At 45.4% G+C, this 18,809-nt stretch overlaps 1 protein-coding gene across 1 annotated transcript in view; it reads right to left on the bottom strand.

Annotated features, from left to right (window-relative positions):
• cct2 (chaperonin containing TCP1, subunit 2 (beta)) overlaps positions 1–18,439 on the bottom strand; it is a 21,273-nt gene extending 2,834 nt beyond the window's left edge. Inside the window, exons 1-12 of the mRNA XM_080022549.1 lie at positions 18,404–18,439; positions 17,529–17,603; positions 17,255–17,320; positions 15,759–15,870; positions 12,091–12,167; positions 11,164–11,276; positions 9,934–10,136; positions 8,797–8,897; positions 7,368–7,495; positions 4,227–4,330; positions 4,017–4,136; positions 3,677–3,805 (exon numbers count right to left, since the gene is read on the bottom strand). Coding sequence (XP_079878675.1) covers positions 3,677–3,805; positions 4,017–4,136; positions 4,227–4,330; positions 7,368–7,495; positions 8,797–8,897; positions 9,934–10,136; positions 11,164–11,276; positions 12,091–12,167; positions 15,759–15,870; positions 17,255–17,320; positions 17,529–17,603; positions 18,404–18,406 — 1,231 coding nt within the window. The 5' untranslated portion in view covers positions 18,407–18,439. The remainder of the gene's footprint in view (positions 1–3,676; positions 3,806–4,016; positions 4,137–4,226; positions 4,331–7,367; positions 7,496–8,796; positions 8,898–9,933; positions 10,137–11,163; positions 11,277–12,090; positions 12,168–15,758; positions 15,871–17,254; positions 17,321–17,528; positions 17,604–18,403) is intronic.
• Positions 18,440–18,809: the final 370 nt, after the last annotated feature.

The raw sequence follows: 18,809 nt of genomic DNA on the forward strand, positions 1-18,809 counted from the left end.
CCTAGCGGTCGCCTGCGCCGGCGCTCTGGTTACTTTCTTACTTTTTAGTATTCTTTTCCTTTTTTATCATAATGTTCGCCAGAAAAACAACAACAATTAACTCATACGACCGCGATGCACTCATGGCTATAAAAATTTCCCTAAACAAACAACTTTTGGGACTTTTTATCCGTGGGAGCAGAGTGGCCGGCGGAAATCCTACGCGGGGAACACTCTCAACAACAACCAACAACGACAACAACAAGAATGGAGCCGCTGTTCCACGAGCGGGCCCACGGAGGAAGCACCGAGGTAAACGAGGCGGCATTCGCGTCAGAGTGAGGACGCAACCTTACCGTCCACCTCTGCCAAGCATCCTTCTTGCTAACGTCCAGTCCCTGGAGGTCCAGTCCCTGGAGAACAAGATGGATGAACTTCAAGCGAGGATTAAATTCCAGCGAGACACGAGGAACTGCTGCGTCCTCTGTCTGACAGAAACATGGCTGACCCCACTGGTGCCGGATGAAGCCATACGTCCAGCCGAGGCCTTCTCCGTGTTCTGCGGCGACAGAACGGGAGAGTCGGGGGAATCCAAAGGTGGAGGCGTCTGCCTAATGGTAAACAACCGCTGGTGAAACGCCAACAACACCAAATTCCTCTCCCACTCCTGCTCGCCGAACCTGGAACAGCTGACCATACTATGCCGTCCATTTTATCTCCCCCGGGAATTCAGCACGGTCATCATTACAGCCGTTTATATCCCACCTCAAGCGGACACCGACGCAGCTCTGTCGGTTCTGTACGATGTGTTGTGCGGATTTCAGAACAGACATCCCGACGCGGCTGTGGTGGTGACTGGGGACTTTAACAGGGCCAACCTTAAAAAAGTTCTGCCGAATTTCCACCAACACATGACGTGTGCCACCAGGGGAGACAGAACTCTGGACCATTGTTACACTCCTTACAAGAACGGATACAAGCCCGTGTCGCTCCCTGCTTTCGGGAAATCAGATCACGCCGCGATCTCGCTGCTTCCTGTTTACAGGCCTCTGATCGCGCGGGATCTGGTGATGACGAGGGAGGTGAAGCGGTGGACGGACCAATCGGAGGCTGCGCTTCAGGACGCTCTGACTGATGTAGACTGGGACATGTTCCAAACAAGTTCAAGTGACGTCAGCGAGTTTACGGAGGTTGTAGTAAGTTTTGTGGCTACGCTCGCGGATGAAATCGTTCCCACGGTGAAAGTTCGGATATTTCCAAACCAGAAACCATGGGTTGATAAATCCATCCGCTGCGCTCTGAATGCTCGTACGGCCGCTTACAACGACGGACTTGTATCTGGTAACATGGACAATTACAAAGCGGCGTCGTACAATCTGCGGAGGGCGGTGAGGGACGCCAAACGGACGTACAGAGAGACCATGGAGCTGCAGATGGAGCGGGGGGACACAAGACGCTTGTGGGAGGGGCTGCGAACAATAACAAATTACAAGAGCAGCTCCTCCCCAGCCACGAGTGTGGACGCCTCCCTGGCCAACCAACTGAACTCCTTTTATGCGCGGTTCGAGTCTGGCAGCAGCACCGCTAGCTCGCCGGCTAATTGGAGTTACACCGCTGGAGATAAGCGCGCACTCTCAGTGTCCGTGCACGAGGTCAGGAGGGCTTTGATGTGGGTGAACACCAGGAAAGCTGCGGGCCCAGACGGCATATCTGGGCGAGTACTGAAGACCTGTGCTAACCAGCTAGCTCCGGTGTTCACTACAATATTCAACATCTCCCTGGCTGAATCAGTGGTCCCGTCCTGCTTCAAGAGGTCCACCGTCGTTCCTGTCCCGAAGATCGCCTCTCCAACCTGCCTGAATGACTACCGTCCGGTGGCCCTCACCTCGGTGGTCATGAAGTGTTTCGAGAGGCTGATTAAGGATTACATCTGCGCCTCCCTCCCCCGCACCTTGGACCCGTTGCAGTTCGCGTACCGGCAGAACAGATCCACGGATGACGCGGTCTCCCAGGTACTGCACACCACGCTCACGCACCTGGATGGCCAGAAGGGGGCCTATGTGAGAATGCTGTTCATTGATTATAGTTCAGCTTTCAACACCATAGTTCCCACCAGACTGACTGTCAAGTTGTTGGAGCTAGGATTGAATGCTCCGCTGTGCACCTGGATCCTGGACTTCCTCACAGGCCGCCCCCAGGTGGTCAAGGTGGGGAAGTACATGTCAAGCTCCCTCACCCTGAATACAGGATCCCCCCAGGGCTGCGTCTTCAGCTCCTACTGTACTCCCTGTACACACATGACTGTGTGGCCAGGTCCAGCTCCAACACCATCATCAAGTTTGCTGACGACACCGTGGTCGTGGGCCTGATCACCGACTGCGATGAGAAGGCCTACCGCGAGGAGGTGGCTGACCTGTCACTCTGGTGCCAGGACAACAGCCTCCACCTGAACGTCACAAAACCAAGGAGCTGATTGTGGACTTTAGGCGTGGATCACAACCGAGGACGCACGCGCCCTTGTGGATTAATGGGACTTCTGTTGATAGGGTGAGCAGCTTCAGATATCTGGGAGTCCACATCACAGAGGACTTAACATGGAGTGTACATACAGACACTCTGTTGAGAAAGGCAAGGCAGCGTCTTTACCACCTCAGGCAGCTGAGGAAATTCCGGGTCTCGGTGAGGATCCTCAAGTCCTTCTACTCTGGAGCAGTGGAGAGCATCTTGACAGGCGACATCACTGCCTGCTTTGGGAACTGTACTGCCCAGGACAGGCGGGCCCTGCAGAGGGTGGTGCGTTCAGCTGAACGTACCACTGGAACTACCCTCCCCCCTTGCAGGAGTTATACACCAGGAGGTGTAGTAGCAGAGCTGCAGGATCATGAAGGATCCTCATCACCCCAACGGACTGTTTCAGCTGCTGCGGTCAGGCAAGCGCCTCCGCAGTCACGCAGCGAGAACAGAGAGACTGAGACGGAGTTTCTTCCCTCAAGCCATTAGAACTGTCAACGCTGACCTCACCAGGGGTCCTAACTGAGCCATGCACTAGGCTCCACTACCTACTGTACTGTATGTAGCATACTGTACCGCATACTGTATCACTGTTCAGGGTTGTTTGTGATGCCGTATTGCTGCGCCGTACTGTTGTATACTGTGCTGTATTATCCCAAACACTACCTCACTCTATTCACATTCACATGCCACTTTAATTCACATGCCACTTTAAATGCACATATCTGTATATACATAGGCATATTCCCTCTATCTATTCCATTTTATTTCCATTTATTTTTATTGTATTTTATTCTATATATTTTTAACTTATTCTATAAGTATTCAACTTACTGTATTACGTTTTAGGAGTCAGTTAGTCGGTCTATTAGAAAGGAATTTTCTACTTTTATTTTTATTTTTTCCTAGGACATATTGTGTGCTATCACCGGGTGCGTTGCATTACATTTCACTGCATATATGTATGAAAGTATGTATATGTATGTGACAAATAAAAATCTTGAATCTTAAATCTTGAGAAACTGTGTGTGTGTGTGTGTGTGACAGTGTGTGAGACAGTATGTGAGACAGTGTGTGTGTGACAGTGTGTGTGTGACAGTGTGTGTGTGTGACAGTGTGTATGTGAGAGTGTGTGACGGTGTGTGTGTGACAGTGTGTGTGTGTGTGTGTGTGACAGTGTGTGTACCTCCTCCACAGACGGTGCGTGTCTCCTTGACGGTCTGTGCTAACACACACAGTGCGTCATGCAGCGAGCGCTCGGCCTCGTCCAGGATCTGCTGAGTGGCTCCACGCAGCACAATGGTGCAGGCCTCCCCTGGTTGGAGTCAGAGAGCACCTGGCTAACACCTCTACATCAACACCACACAGTACTTCTGCAGTACTACTACAGTACTGCTACATTGCGACTGCTACAGTGCTACTGCAGTACTGCTACTACAGTGCGACTGCAGTACTGCTACAGTTCTACTACATTACTACTACAGTACTACTACATTACTACTACAGTACTACTAGCAGGTATTTACCCATGGCGACTCCAGAGAAGTGGATCAGAGTGTCCTCTCCGATCATCACTTCATCGATCAGTTGACAGTGTCCTAGTTTGACCATCTCAGGGTGGTCAAAGGTGGAGGCAATCTCTCCTCCTGAGGGTGACACGGGTGGAGAGAGACAGTGTTTATCATGAAAGATTTGCCATTAAACTGTGTAGTACGACTGTAGTACTGCAGTATTACCAGTGACCAACGCCAGCCGCTCCACTCCAGCGAAGTCGGCGTGTTCGATGGCCATGACGCCAGCCTGAGCAAATAGCTGTTCAGGGTAGTTGTAGATCAGCTGCCTGGAGGGGTGGGGGGTCGTAGTATTAATAATTACAGCATTTACTTCATTGTTCGGGGTCCAGGCTGCAGGTTGTTATTACCGGGATGTTCTTTATTTTTAATCTTGGCATTTTTCAGGTTCAAAGTATCATAAACACGACAATCGCAGTTTGCAGAGACATGGTTGAGTTGCTGTTAGAATCGGACGTTACAGACGTCTTGTCCTCAACTCTGATCCAAATCCATCTACATTTGGAGCAGAAATTAGTGAAAAACAGTTTTACTGGAAGTAGAGGAACACTGGGGCGCTTTGTGACATCATCAGAAGTCATTCACATCCAGCCACTTGGCCCTGTGGACTGCATAGTGTTCACAGACAACCCAAATCCACGCTGCGTTCAATGGAAACTCATAAAACTGTAACTGGTGCCAACGATAACAGGTCACACAGGGCGTCTGAATTTTTAAGAACCTTTGTAGGAACAGTCCATTTGACCCAGGAAGGATGGTAATTGTTAAAACACCGTTCTTGAGGGACAACTCCATTAAATGACACAAGAGCAACCTCCAGAGACGCAAGTGCAACAGCATGTGTTTCCAGAACCAGTCATACGTAGCTAGTACCACTCAACTGGACCGTGTTTCCGGAATCAGTCATACGTAGCTAGTACCACTCAACTGGACCATGCTCTGCTGCCTGCGGCTATACTTATTATCATTCACATATTTGTACACTTGTTTTTGACCAATTCACCAGAATGTCCAGTAATTCCACAGATGTGGGAAAACCCCACCCTCACCGATGGAATGTCCTCTAGTGCAGAGGTTCCCTACCGCTGGCTTGCGGACCGTGCCTGGCCACTTGCCACCGGACCACGAGAACGTGGGTGGGATTTATCAGGAGCGGCGGCAGCAGGAAACAGAGAAAATGATATACATCTAGAGTTTTAATTTGCTTTGTTTGGAGAAACAATGTTCCGATGGAAGCTGTGGAACCATGACTAACGCCCCCAGTTCTAAACTTTTCAAAATACGAATAATAAAAATAATAAAGCATAGAAATTCAAATTAGATTTTAGAGGAATATCTGCAGCCCCATTTTAAAGCCCAGGACTTTGAAATGAACATACTTTCCCAGTGAACACAGGGGGATGACAGAGCAACTGCGCTGACATGGAACCTGTAGGAGCAGCAGCCTGACCGACCACCAACAACCAACTCAATGCTTGTCATCACTTGTTACAGTTACTTTGTGAAAACAGCCTATAGACCTTGAGGAACTTGCAAATACTAATGTCTAAATACTGTGTCTGCAGCTCCATCTGCCATCATTCATACGATCAAGAAGCTAGGAGGGAGCTTGACCGACTCCTACCTGGACGAGGATTAGGAGGGGGGAACCTGACCAACTCCTACCTGGACGAGGGTATCTTTACTATGAAATGTACTTGAAGGTAAAGATAGATTTAAATAAATTATTCAATATTTTCTTTTTAAAATGCATTTATTAATTAATATATTTATTTATCTCCAGAAATGCAGTCAAGATGACAGCCGCATTGACCGTGAACAGGGATGTGGTCACTGGTGGGTGGGCGTGGTGATGGAGCAGGTGCGGGCACTGAATCAAGTCCTCTCAGCCAACTGAAACACACGCCTAATATTCTATATTCCAGACCATTCTATGTCCTATATGACATCACTCTATATCCCAGGCTGTTCTACCATTCCAGTACTACTTATTCTGTACTAGCGGTGTTTCCCTTGCTGAAATATGACTACGCAGTTGTCATTTTTTTATACAAGAGCAGAAGAAAGAGCCCTGCCTCATCTCTTTAGAAACTATTGTTATATATTTTTTATATTATTTTTCACTATGGACGCTTCAGGTTCAGCTCACACTTGTGAATAAAGCATATACGTAGAAGGAGAAACTTTGCGATTACTTGATAATGTATAAAGCACAGTATGATAACAACAAGCAGCCGGTAGACGTCCACCATGCTGGATTCAGGGTTAACACTGGCTGAGGAGAAAACAGTCCTGCAGCTTCACACCAGTCAGGCTGCTGGTGAACAGTCAACAGGAAGCAGTTCTCACCAGAGACTCCCACTACAGACCTGAAAACCGCAGGCTGTGGGGGAGTAGCGCCAGCTTCTCCGTTATACGCTAATTGCCAGTTTTTGCCTGGGAAAATGTGTTGAAGCGACATATTTAAATCTCTCCGTCGTAACGTCCGGTGAAAACACTTTTCTCCAGGCAGGACTTGGATCATTTCCATTTCAAATCTGCACATCTGTTAATTTCCACGCTTGGCAAGTTGCAACGAGAAGCCGATCTGTTTCGATGATCGAAAGCTGATCTGAAAGCTTCACCTCTGACCAATCACTGTTGTGGATGTAGAACTAAGCCTGCTTGGAAACGCAGTAAAGACACGGAGCAGCAGCGACCAGAGCTGAGGACAAACGGGAAGTTGCTGTGTCGTTGGGACACATACATCCATAGTTTGGCGTTCTTTAATATTTAAGATACAACCCAAAGCAGACGCTAAATATTCATTGTATAAAATATGTCAACATGACGGACAACACCACAAACTTAATTATTTACTTAGATCTACTTGCCGTATTTATTTCGTTTTTGATTTGATCAAACTTTTATTTGACTGAAATGTTTATGAAAGCACCTGCACTTGTTACTTATTGTTCACAAACAAACAGTTTGATCGGGGAAAACAAACTGAAAAAACACTTTTTACTCTGATGACTCAAGTATCTCACTCAACTTTGAAAGGAGCTCGTGCACTTCAGTTCAATGTTGCTCCAGTGGTTGATGTATGCTTTGTTTACAGCCTCATGTTAGTCGCTTTGCTAAATGAATAAATGTGATGTAATGCATATTAAGTGCCAAAAACTGAGGAAGACAGAAGCATTTTGAATACCTGTTTATAATAATAACAACAACAATAATAATAATAAGAGCCAAGGCAACCACGCATAGTATGCATTGCACAAAATTATTTTGGCATGCATCTTGGGGGAAAACACTGACTAGTACCTGTTGATGAAGCAGTTGATTCCATGTTTTAGAATCCGCTCCACCTTTTCCTTCATCTTCTCTTTCTCCGCCAGTTCGATCTCTGCCACTTTGGCCGTGGAGTCGACCCGTACCCTGGAGCCAAAGATCTGGAACAGGACATGCACCGCTTTATTATATAGATATTATAATGACCCTCCTGCCGAAAATATCATCTTCCAACCCCTCTGTCTGGAACAAACCAGTTTCATTTATCTTTGACTGTTCAATGTGGAAGCGACTCAAGTGCATTGTGGGAAAACTGAAGGGCTCTTTTCACTAATATGGAGGCAAAGTTAAAAAGAAGTAGCGGTTTCTGACCAAAAAGACATGTTGAGAACAAGATGGGAACAAATTGACACGGTGCTTCTTGGGGTTTTTTCAGTGCGAGCCCGAGGTGAACTTTGAGAGCTGCCCTCGTCCCGATTGGTGCAGCGGTGAGAGCTGCCCCCGTCCCGATTGGTGCAGCGGTGAGAGCTGCCCCCGTCCCGATTGGTGCAGCGGTGAGAGCTGCCCCCGTCCCGATTGGTGCAGACGTCTTTGCGTCATGGCAGGGGACGGACTTCAACCTCCCTTTCCGGGTCGACAAGCTTGTTTCTTTCGGGAATATTGGGAACACGTTTTCCATATACTGTCAATAAATTACATTGTGTGACACAGTGATTGAGTTCCATGTTCATCTAAAGCAAGCCCAAATACCATCATATTTATGATTCTTTCACCGTCGCCATTGTTGTTTTGCTTGTTTTTTTTGTTTCCGGTAACTTGCTCTGGGAATCGGTGCCGTGAAATATGCACCCCTAGTGGTGAAAAATGGCACATGAAGAAGTAGACAAGAGTTCTTAATTTTGCTGACTGTGTTCTGGAACAGGTTCTCCAGCGGTTCTTACGTCTTTTTAAGTGAACCTCCACCTTAAGGGATTCATCAAGAATGAGTCTTAAGTCAGAGTCGAACCGTCATCACTAGATAGGGCTCAGTGTATGTGTGTGTGTGTGTGTGTGTGTGTGTATGTGAGAGTGTGCACGTGTGAGAGCATAGACACATAAAAGGTTGAGGAGGGACTTCCATATAAGGGCATGTAGGAGGGGGGGGGGCGTCCATATAAAGGAATACATAGACCCAGCATCCAGTCCAGAAACATTCCATATGAATACTTTAAAGTCTAAAGTGTGAACATTAAACACACACTTTGAACACGCTAGTCAGACAGTGAAATGTGTGGTTGCCATAGAAACTGGAGGCAGAGTTTGGAAAACGTTTCAAATAGTCGTCGCAAGCGGACAAACAGTGACTTGTGGGTAAAACTGACTGACTTACAGTTAATGACCCTTTCCTAGTTTCAGACATAAGAGTGTGGCGTTGCCATGGTGATTCAGAGCTCATCTGATCAGTGTCCATCTCAGTGTGTACCTTGATCTTGTCAGTGTCCATGCCTGTGTTGGCAATCAGGATGTTGACGTTCTCCAGACGCTTGGGCTGGTTCACCCCAATCTTCTTATCGAGCAAGAAGCCTGGCAACAGTCAGTAAACAGTCAGTCGCATTCTGGAGCTTCAAACACCACTTTAAAACACAATATAAAGGCTTCCATTTCAGAGCAGAAAGGCATCCATGTGGTGAGGTTAATTAAGAACAGTCAGATGACCTCTGACTAGGAATGCCAGGGTGAGAAATGTTTCCCACTGGTTAATAAACTCATGAACACCGGTGCTACTGGTAACACCAGACATTTTACAACAGGTGTGTGTGTGTGTGTGTGTGGGGGGGGGGGGGGGGGGTGACATGGAGCAAGTGGTGTCCCCCTGTTATGCTGCACTAGTTCTGGATGGAGGGAGAAGGGGGACAGGTCCCGATCTGATCTTAGGTCTCCTACAGCCTCTTCTCCTGCTTTGAGGTTCGATTAAGAACAGCAGAGATGGAGGGAAACAGGTTAGGGTTAGAACGGGGATGGATGGAGACAGGTTAGGGTTAAAAACAGCAGGGTCGGAGGGAGACAGGTTAGGGTTAGAACAGGAGGGTCAGAGGGAGACAGGTTAGGGTTAGAACGGGGGATGGAGGGAGACCGGTTAGGGTTAGAACAGGAGGGATGGAGGGAGACAGGTTAGGGTTAGAACAGGAGGGATGGAGGGAGACAGGTTATGGTTAGAACGGGGGATGGAGGGAGACAGGTTAGGGTTAGAACCGGAGGGTCGGAGGGAGACAGGTTAGGGTTAGAACAGGAGGGATGGAGGGAGACAGGTTAGGGTTAGAACAGGAGGGATGGAGGGAGACAGGTTAGGGTTACAACAGGAGGGATGAGGGAGACAGGTTAGGGTTAGAACAGGAGGGATGGAGGGAGACAGGTTCTGATCCAAGGTCTCCTACAGCCTCCTCTCGTGCTGTGTGTACAGACACATCCAATTCTGTAACGTCCGACTACCCAGCACCATGACACTATAACCACGGCAACCTGACCTCTGACCCCCATCCAGGTAGGAGTCGGTCAGATTGCCCTCTCTCTCGCCGCAGGCTAGGAGTCAGCCAGGTCCCCCCCTCTCCCCCCTCCTCACCCTCGTCCAGGTAGGAGTCGGTCAAGCTCCCTCCTAGCTTCTTGATGACGTGGATGGCGTCCAGGTTGCCCGAGCCCTTGAGCCTGAGCACGGCGTCCACAGCCAGGCGGGAGAAGTGCTCCTTGTGATGGGTGAGCAGCTTGGAGCTCAGTGTCGTCCTGGAGATGTTCAGCAGGTCGGCCTGGAAACGCTCGGGATCATTTCTAGGAAACACAGGACACAGACAACTGACTGGCTGGTGACTGAGTGGCTGGCTGGCGACTGACTGGTTAGTGGTGACTGTCTGGCGATTGACTGGATACTGACTGAATGGCTGTTAACCGATTTGGCTGATAACTGACTGGCTTGTTACAGTCTGGTAACCGACTGGCTGGTAACTTACTGGCTGGTAACTGACTGTTAACCGACTTGGCTGATAACTGACTGTTAACTGACTGGCTGACAATTGACTGTTAACCGACTGGCTGGTAACTTACTGGCTGGTAACTGACTAAACTGACTGGCTGATAACCAACTGGCTGATAACTAACTGACTGGCTGACAATTGACTGTTAACCGACTGGCTGGTAACTTACCGGCTGGAAACTGACTTAACTGACTGGCTGATAACTGGCTGGCTGATAACTGACTGGCTGATAACTGACTGTTAACAGACTGGCTGGTAATTTACACTAAACCTACTGGCTGGTAACTGTTAACGGACCGGCTGATCATTTTCTGGCTGGTTACTGACTGTTAACTGACTGGCTGGTAACTGACTGTTAATAGACTGGCTGGTAATTTACTCTTAACTTACTAGCTGGTAGCTGTTAACCGACCGCCTGATAATTTTCTGGCTGGTAACTGACTGTTAACTGACTGGCTGGTAACTGACTGACTGGCTGGTAACTGACTGTTAACAGACTGGCTGATAACTAACTGTTAACCAACTGGCTGATAACTAACTGACTGGCTGGTAACTGACTGTTAACCGACTGGCTCATAACTAACTGTTAACCAACTGGCTGATAACATACTGGCCGGGCACTGACTGATAACTTACTGGCTGGTCACTGACTGATAACTGACTGTTAACCAACTGGCTGATAACTTACTGGATGGTCACTGACTGATAACTGACTGTTAACCAACTGGCTGATAACTTACTGGATGGTAGCTGACTGTTAAATGAATGAGCTGAGTAGGTGTAGTGATGTCATGGCAGCGGAGATAAACAGGAAGTGGAGTTACCCATGATCCAGTGCGGCGTCCCTCAGGGCCTCCCTGGCCGCCTGCGTTGCTTTCCTCCATCCAGACACGATGGTCTGTGGGTGGATCTTCTTAGCGATCAGAAGCTCCGCCTCCTGGAAAAACAGCAGCATGACATCACTTCCTGTTCTGCATCATAGCCCCACCTCCTGTTCTGCGGCATGACACCACTTCCTGTGCATAACTTTCTATACTACACTATGCCATTATACCGAGAGCACAGTACTATAGCGCAGGTGGTACTCCGTCAGGGCTAAAGGATTAACTGATTCAAAGTGACATAACTGAGCCTGCAGGTTATTTTATGAGGTTGTCCAGTGTCGGGTCTTCCTATTGGCCAGATCAGCTCTTTTTGTGCACCTGTCTCCCTGTCCAACGGTACAGACCATGACAGCACACCAGTGTGTTTTTATTTTAAGTCTTCTCATGGGACCAAACAAGTGCGTCATGGGGACACTTTCTCCACCCCCCCTGGACGCCGGCGTAGGCACGGTGCTCCGGGCGGGGCCACGGTGCACCATATTTTTAGAATGTTAATTTTTTTGATTCTACCAATAACGAAGTTCAATCAATGGGTCCATATTCTACTGTGATTGAAGCTTTTTCTTTTTACAATTCAATATTTCAATAAAGAAGTTATTCATCTCAATCATGCAACTAATTAATATAATTTCATCATAACACGTGGGCGTGGCGGACAGGGAAGAGCAGTTTATATGTTGACTATATCCATTTTTGAGTTGGTTATACTATAGAATGATTTATTGCTTGTGCTTCGTGAATAATACAGAAGATAAAGTTTAAAAAATTGCAATCGCAAAATTGGTCTAAAATGAAATAACACAATTTGATTATTTTCCTGAATCATTCAGCCTTACATCACACACACACACACACCCACTCACTCACCCGGAGCAGCTCAGCAGCCAGCACAGTGACTGACGTGGTTCCATCTCCGACCTCATCGTCCTGGACTTTGGACATGTCTGAAAACACAACACACATCAACAAACTGCCCGCCCTGTTAGCGCTGTTAGCTCAATGCATGGCTGCGGAGGGGATCAGTTAGCCTAGCAATAATCTTCCAGAAGATACAAGTATTTATTACATTATAAATAATAAATGCATTTATTTATTATTTTATTATTTCACTTTTTGGACCATATGGTCCAGCACTAGTCACATCTGAAACCTTAAGTACAGCAGTATAGTGTCCTATCCAGTAGAGCAGTATAGTGTACTATCCAGTACAGTAGTATAGTGTCCTATCCAGTACAGCAATATAGTGTACTATCGAGTACAGCAGTATAGTGTAGTATCCAGTACAGTTAGTATTGTATCCAGTACAGCAGTAGTATAGTGTAGTATCCAGTACAGTAGCATAGTGTAGTATCCAGTACAGAAGTATAGCAGTAGTATAGTGTAGTATTTTTAGCTGTCTGCACCGTGCTCCGGTGGGTTATCTCCCAAATAGGAGCCTTTCTGTGTGGAGTTTGCATGATCTCCTGCATTTTCTCCACCTAACATCAGTAAGGACCCCCACCCAAAACATGCACACATCATGGTCTGACCAGCGATGGACACTTGGTACCAGGTCCCCAGGCGTCGACGAATACTGCCCACCCCGGGGGAATATTTTTTGTCACTCATTTCAGAAAGTGAAACCAATATATTATATAGATTCATTACACACACATTTCACATAGAGTGAAATATTTCAAGCCTTTATCTCTTGAAATTTTGATGATTGTGGCTATAGATAATGAAAACCCAAAATTCAGTGTCTCAGAAAATTTGAATATTGTGAAAAAGTACAATATTGGAAAGTCATGGAGTCACACCCTCATCAGCTAATGAACTCAAAACACCTGCAAAGGTTTCCTGAGCCTTGAAATGCTCTCTCAGTCTGGGGCCCTTTCTCAATATGCGTTCTTATCTGTACTTGTGTACTTGTCTGTACTTGTGTTCTTGTCTGTACTTGTGTTCTTGTCTGTACTTGTGAAACGTCATCAGTCGCAGCCAAAGTACTGTTCCAATTCAAAGTACGCATCAAGCCAAGTCCAGTTCAAATGCGAGAATGTGGACTTGCGCCGCTCATTTTATGGAGGATGCATGGTTGGTGACTTGTGTGGACTTGGGGACAGACAATTATCCTCCGCGTCCTCCCGTCCCCGTGAGTCTGTACTCCCCAGTCCAACTACTGGTTTCACTCCCCTCGCTGAAAGTGAGGTATCTAAACTACTAACATGTAGCCGTCCTACAACCTGTCCGCTAGATCCGATCCCATCCAACCTCCTTCAAGCCATATCACCGACTATCACCCCGGCAATCACACATGTGATTAATTCTTCCCTAACTTCTGGCACTTTCCCTTCCGCTTTCAAAGCGGCTCGGGTCGCACCACTGCTCAAAAAACCCTCACTCGATCCCAATCAAGTAGGAAACTATCGGCCGGTCTCTCTCCTCCCATTCCTTTCCAAAACCTTAGAGAGGGCGGTCTCTAGACAGGTTACAGAGTACCTGTCAAGAAACAACCTTCTTGATACACTTCAATCTGGCTTCAAAAGTGGTCACTCCACCGAAACAGCCCTGTTGTCTGTGACAGAGGCCTTAAAAACTGCTAGAGCTGCTGCCAAATCCTTGGTTCTCATTCTGCTTGACTTATCAGCTGCTTTTGACACTGTCAATCATTGCATACTCCTGTCCATACTCTCAAGCATGGGCATAACGGGCAGTGCACTTTCCTGGTTCGAATCTTACCTTACTGGGCGCTCGTTCAGTGTGACATGGCGAGGCCAGCTGTCTGTGCCTCACAACCTCACCACAGGGGGGCCCCAAGGCTCGGTGCTAGGCCCCCTCCTCTTTGCCATATACACCACCTCACTGGGCCCCATCATCCGCTCACATGGCTTTTCATATCACTGCTATGCGGATGATACTCAACTCTATCTGTCCTTCCCGCCCGACGACCCTACTGTCTCGACGCGGATCTCGGATTGTCTCGCTGACATATCCACATGGATGAAGGATTATCATCTTCAACTAAATCTGGCGAAAACGGAACTGCTGGTCTTCCCGGCCAAACAAGGTATTTATCACAACATTGATATTAAAATCGACTCTCTATCTCTTGTTCCTACCAAGGCTGCAAGGAATCTAGGTGTCATTATTGATGACCAACTGACATTCTCGGACCATGTTGCCGCCGTCTCCCGGTCCTGCCGCTTCGCACTACTCAACATCCGAAAAGTCAGGCCGTACCTGACCCAATATGCCACTCAACTGCTGGTACAAACCTTGGTGATGTCCCGTCTCGACTACTGCAATGCCCTCTTAACAGGCTTGCCGGCCTGTGCGGTGAAGCCACTTCAGATGATACAGAATGCGGCGGCGCGACTGGTGTTCAACCAGCCAAAGAGGGCACATGTCACTCCGCTGCTCATCCAGCTCCACTGGTTACCTGTAGCCGCCCGCATCAAGTTCAAGTCTCTGATGCTGGCCTACAGAGTGATTGCTGGGAATGCTCCCACCTACTTAAATGCTCTTGTAAGAGCACATGTTGCCCCCCGAATGCTGCGCTCGTCAAATGAGCGTCGCCTGGCTCTGCCGGCCATACAGCCACGGCAATCCAGGCTATTCTCATTTGTAGTTCCACGTTGGTGGAACGAGCTGCCAAAAATGACCAGAGCAGGGACCTCCCTCTCTGTCTTTAAGAAGCACTTGAAGACCCAGCTCTTCAGTGAGTACCTCCTGTCCTAACCTACAATTACTTAGCACCACCTTGCAGTATTTATTGTTATACCAATGTTGTTATTACACTAATCTCTGTCGCAATGTAGCTGAATGTTATTCTCCCTTGTAAGTCGCTTTGGATAAAAGCGTCTGCTAAATGACTAAATGTAAATGTAAATGTACCAAGTCTAAACTACCAAGTCCGGGCTTTGGCGTACTTGGCGTTGAGAAACGGCATAGGTCAGAAGGCTACACAATCATGGGGAAGACTGCTGACTTAACAGATGTCCAGAAGACAGTCATTGACACTCTCCACAAGGAGGCTAAGGCTTTTTCAGGATATTGTACTTTTATGAGATGTACCTGTATATATGCATGTGTTGTTGTAGTGCGGTGTGTCATGTGACGAATAAAGATTCTTCTTCTTCAGTACAGCAGTAGTATAGTGTAGTATCCAGTACAACAGTATAGCAGTAGTATAGTGTAGTATCCAGTACAGTAGTATAGCAATAGTATAGTATCCAGTAGAGCAGTATAATAGTGTAATACCCAGTACAGTAGTATAGCAGTAGTAAAGTGTAGTGTCCAGTAGAGCATATAGCAGTAGTATAGTGGAGTATCCAGTACAGCAGTATAGCAGCAGTACAGTGTCGTATCCAGTACAGCAGTATAGCAGCATTACAGTGTGGTATCCAGTACAGCAGCAGTACAGTGTAGTATCCAGCACAGCAGTAAAGAAGCCGTACGGTGTAGTGTCCAGTACCGTAGTATAGCAGCAGTACAGTGTAGTATCCAGTACAGAAGTATAGCAGCAGTACAGTGTAGTATCCCGTACAGGTACTCACCCACCAGCACCTTCGCTGCAGGGTTGTCAACTCCAATGGCTTTGAGGATGGTGGCTCCGTCGTTTGTGACGGTGACGCTGGCCTCCCTGCTCCCCCCGATCAGGATCTTATCCTAACAACCAAACTTGATATCAATATAATATACAACCATACTTTATATAAATATAATATGCAATATATAATATACAACCACACTTTATATAAATATAATATTCAATATATAATATACAACCATACTTGATATCAATATAATATTCAATATATAATATACAACCATACTTGATCAATATAATATTCAATATACAATATACAACCATACTTTATATAAATATAATATTCAATATAAAATATACAACCATACTTTATATCAATATAATATTCAATATATAATATACAACCATACTTGATATCAATATAATATTCAATATATAATATACAACCAAACTTGATATCAATATAATATTCAATATATAATATACAACCATACTTGATATCAATATAATATTCAATCTAATATACAACCATACTTTATATAAATATAATATTCAATATATAATATACAACCATACTTGATATCAATATCATTCAATATATAATATACAACCATACTTTCTATCAATATAATATTCAATATATAATATACAACCATACTTTCTATCAATATAATATACAACCATACTTTCTATCAATATAATATTCAATATAATATACAACCATACTTTCTATCAATATAATATTCAATATAACATATAACCATGCGTTCTATCAATATAATATTCAATATATAACCAAACTTGATATCAGTATAATATTCAATATATATTATACAACCATACCTGATAAATATAATATGCAATATAATATACAACCATACTTGATATTAATATAATATTCAATATATAATATACAACCATACTTCACATTAGCTGAATACTAAATATAATATACAATCATACTTGATAAATATAATATTCAATATAATATACAACCATACTTGATATCAGCTGAATACTCAATACCATATAAAACCATACTTGATATCAGCTGAATACTCAATATAATATACAACCATACTTGATATCAGCTGAATATTTAATAAAATAAACAACCATACTTGATATCAGCTGAGTATTCAACATAATACACAACCATACTTGATATCAATATAATATTTAATATATAATACTGCGCCGGGCAGGTCACCACATTATAGCCATTTATTTATTACAATCTTTCAAATCATAGTTATTCATTCTGTTGGGAGAACTTGACAAGTTCATAAGATTTAAGTTGAAAAGCAGTTTCATTTTAAATAAGCAGTCAGAGCACCACAAGCTTTATGTATTCCAAAAACTTTGATATGGAATATGATATGCTTTTATTTTTAAATTAACTACCATTTCTAATATTGTATAGAATACAAATAACTACAATGGGAAGGCGTTCAGAAGGTCCCTTTCTGGTTCCCATGGAAACACAGCATCAGTGGCCCTTACCATTCCCTTGGGTCCCAGAGTGCTCTTCACCAGGTCTCCAATGGCGATGGCACCGATGAAGGACGACTGTAAACACACACAGTACAACACACACACACACACACACACAGTACAACACACACAGTACAACAGTGTTAATTGATCATATTTTCAGGTTATTCAATGAGCTTATTAATCACATTGCCGGGGACCCCCTGGAGGTCCTGGTAAGACCTCTGTGGGTCCGCGGTCTCCAGGTTGAGACCCCCTGGAGGCCCCGGGTTGAGCAGCATACCAGCCTGGCGGTCTCGGCCTTCTCCTCGTCCGCTCCTTGCCTGAAGATGTTGACGGGAGCCATGGATAAGGAAGCCTGAGGAGAAACGTCACCACTGTCAGCTCTGGTTCATGTTCGTATCCAGATGGAAAAATACTTTAAATGCTCACTTCATCTTTTTTATCTTGTTTTTTGAACGTGTTCTCAGTGTTTGGCAAGCGCAGCATGAGGCACTGAGGGAGTTATTTTGGTTCCACATCACCACAGTTTAAATAATAATTATAAACAATAATTAAATACAAATGAGTCTTCTTGAGATCGATCCGTGTGATTGACAGCCAGCAGCCTCCTCTGGCTCCGCCCACCTCCCCGCAGCTTCCACAGCCAGGCCCGACCACCACAGCCTCTGGTCCTCTGATCGTTCATATTATTGATCAATAGCTTTTCGGGGTCTGTGTCAGAACAAAGCAGGCTAGCTAGCCACCTAGCATGCTAGCACCACGCCACGCAGTGCGGGCGGGATGCCGCTTAAACACTAGAACCCTGGCACCATGGACACTGAAAGCAAATCACACGGTGGAATCTGCCATGTTCAATAATTATTCATCCAGCTTCTGATTATGACGCAGCTTAGCTTAGTTTAGTTTAGTTTAGCTTAGTTTAGCTTAGCTTAGCTTATCTTAGTTTAGCTTAGCTTAGCTTAGCTTAGTTTAGCATCCTGCCTGGAGCCCCATGTGCTGCTAACACGAAGCTAAACACAATGCGAGCAAAACAAAGAGGCTTATAAGCACAATTATCACACTATTTCCACATTAGTGTTCTGATGTTTCTCCAAAATACGGGGTTTTTAGTTTCAGGCCACAGCGTTTAAAGCCGTTTAAACGGAGGAATCTTACCATGATTATTTTCTGTGCCGGTGGGTAAGTCGCGCATGTGCAGAAGAGGGAGCACTTAGCGGCGTGACGTGACGGCGTCACGCTGCGTTTCTTCCAAACGGTACGTCAGCGGTGACGTCACAAACCCCTCCTCAGATCCTTCTGGAATAATAATAATAATAACAATATATATATATTTATTTATTTTAATTTATTTAATATATATATTTATATAATAATAGAAAATTATATATATAGATATATCTCTGCAGGCAGCAATACAGGGGTCAAGTTTAATGGTGTTAGATATTCAAGAGGTTTGTTCAAGAGGTTTATTTGTCACATACATATACATACGTTTATACATATATGCAGTGAAATGTCTTTGCAACATAATTTGCAATATAATAGCTAACCTTATTCCTAC

This window comes from Zeus faber (assembly GCF_960531495.2).
Source record: "Zeus faber genome assembly, chromosome: 21".
NCBI classification, from domain to species: Eukaryota; Metazoa; Chordata; class Actinopteri; order Zeiformes; family Zeidae; genus Zeus; species Zeus faber.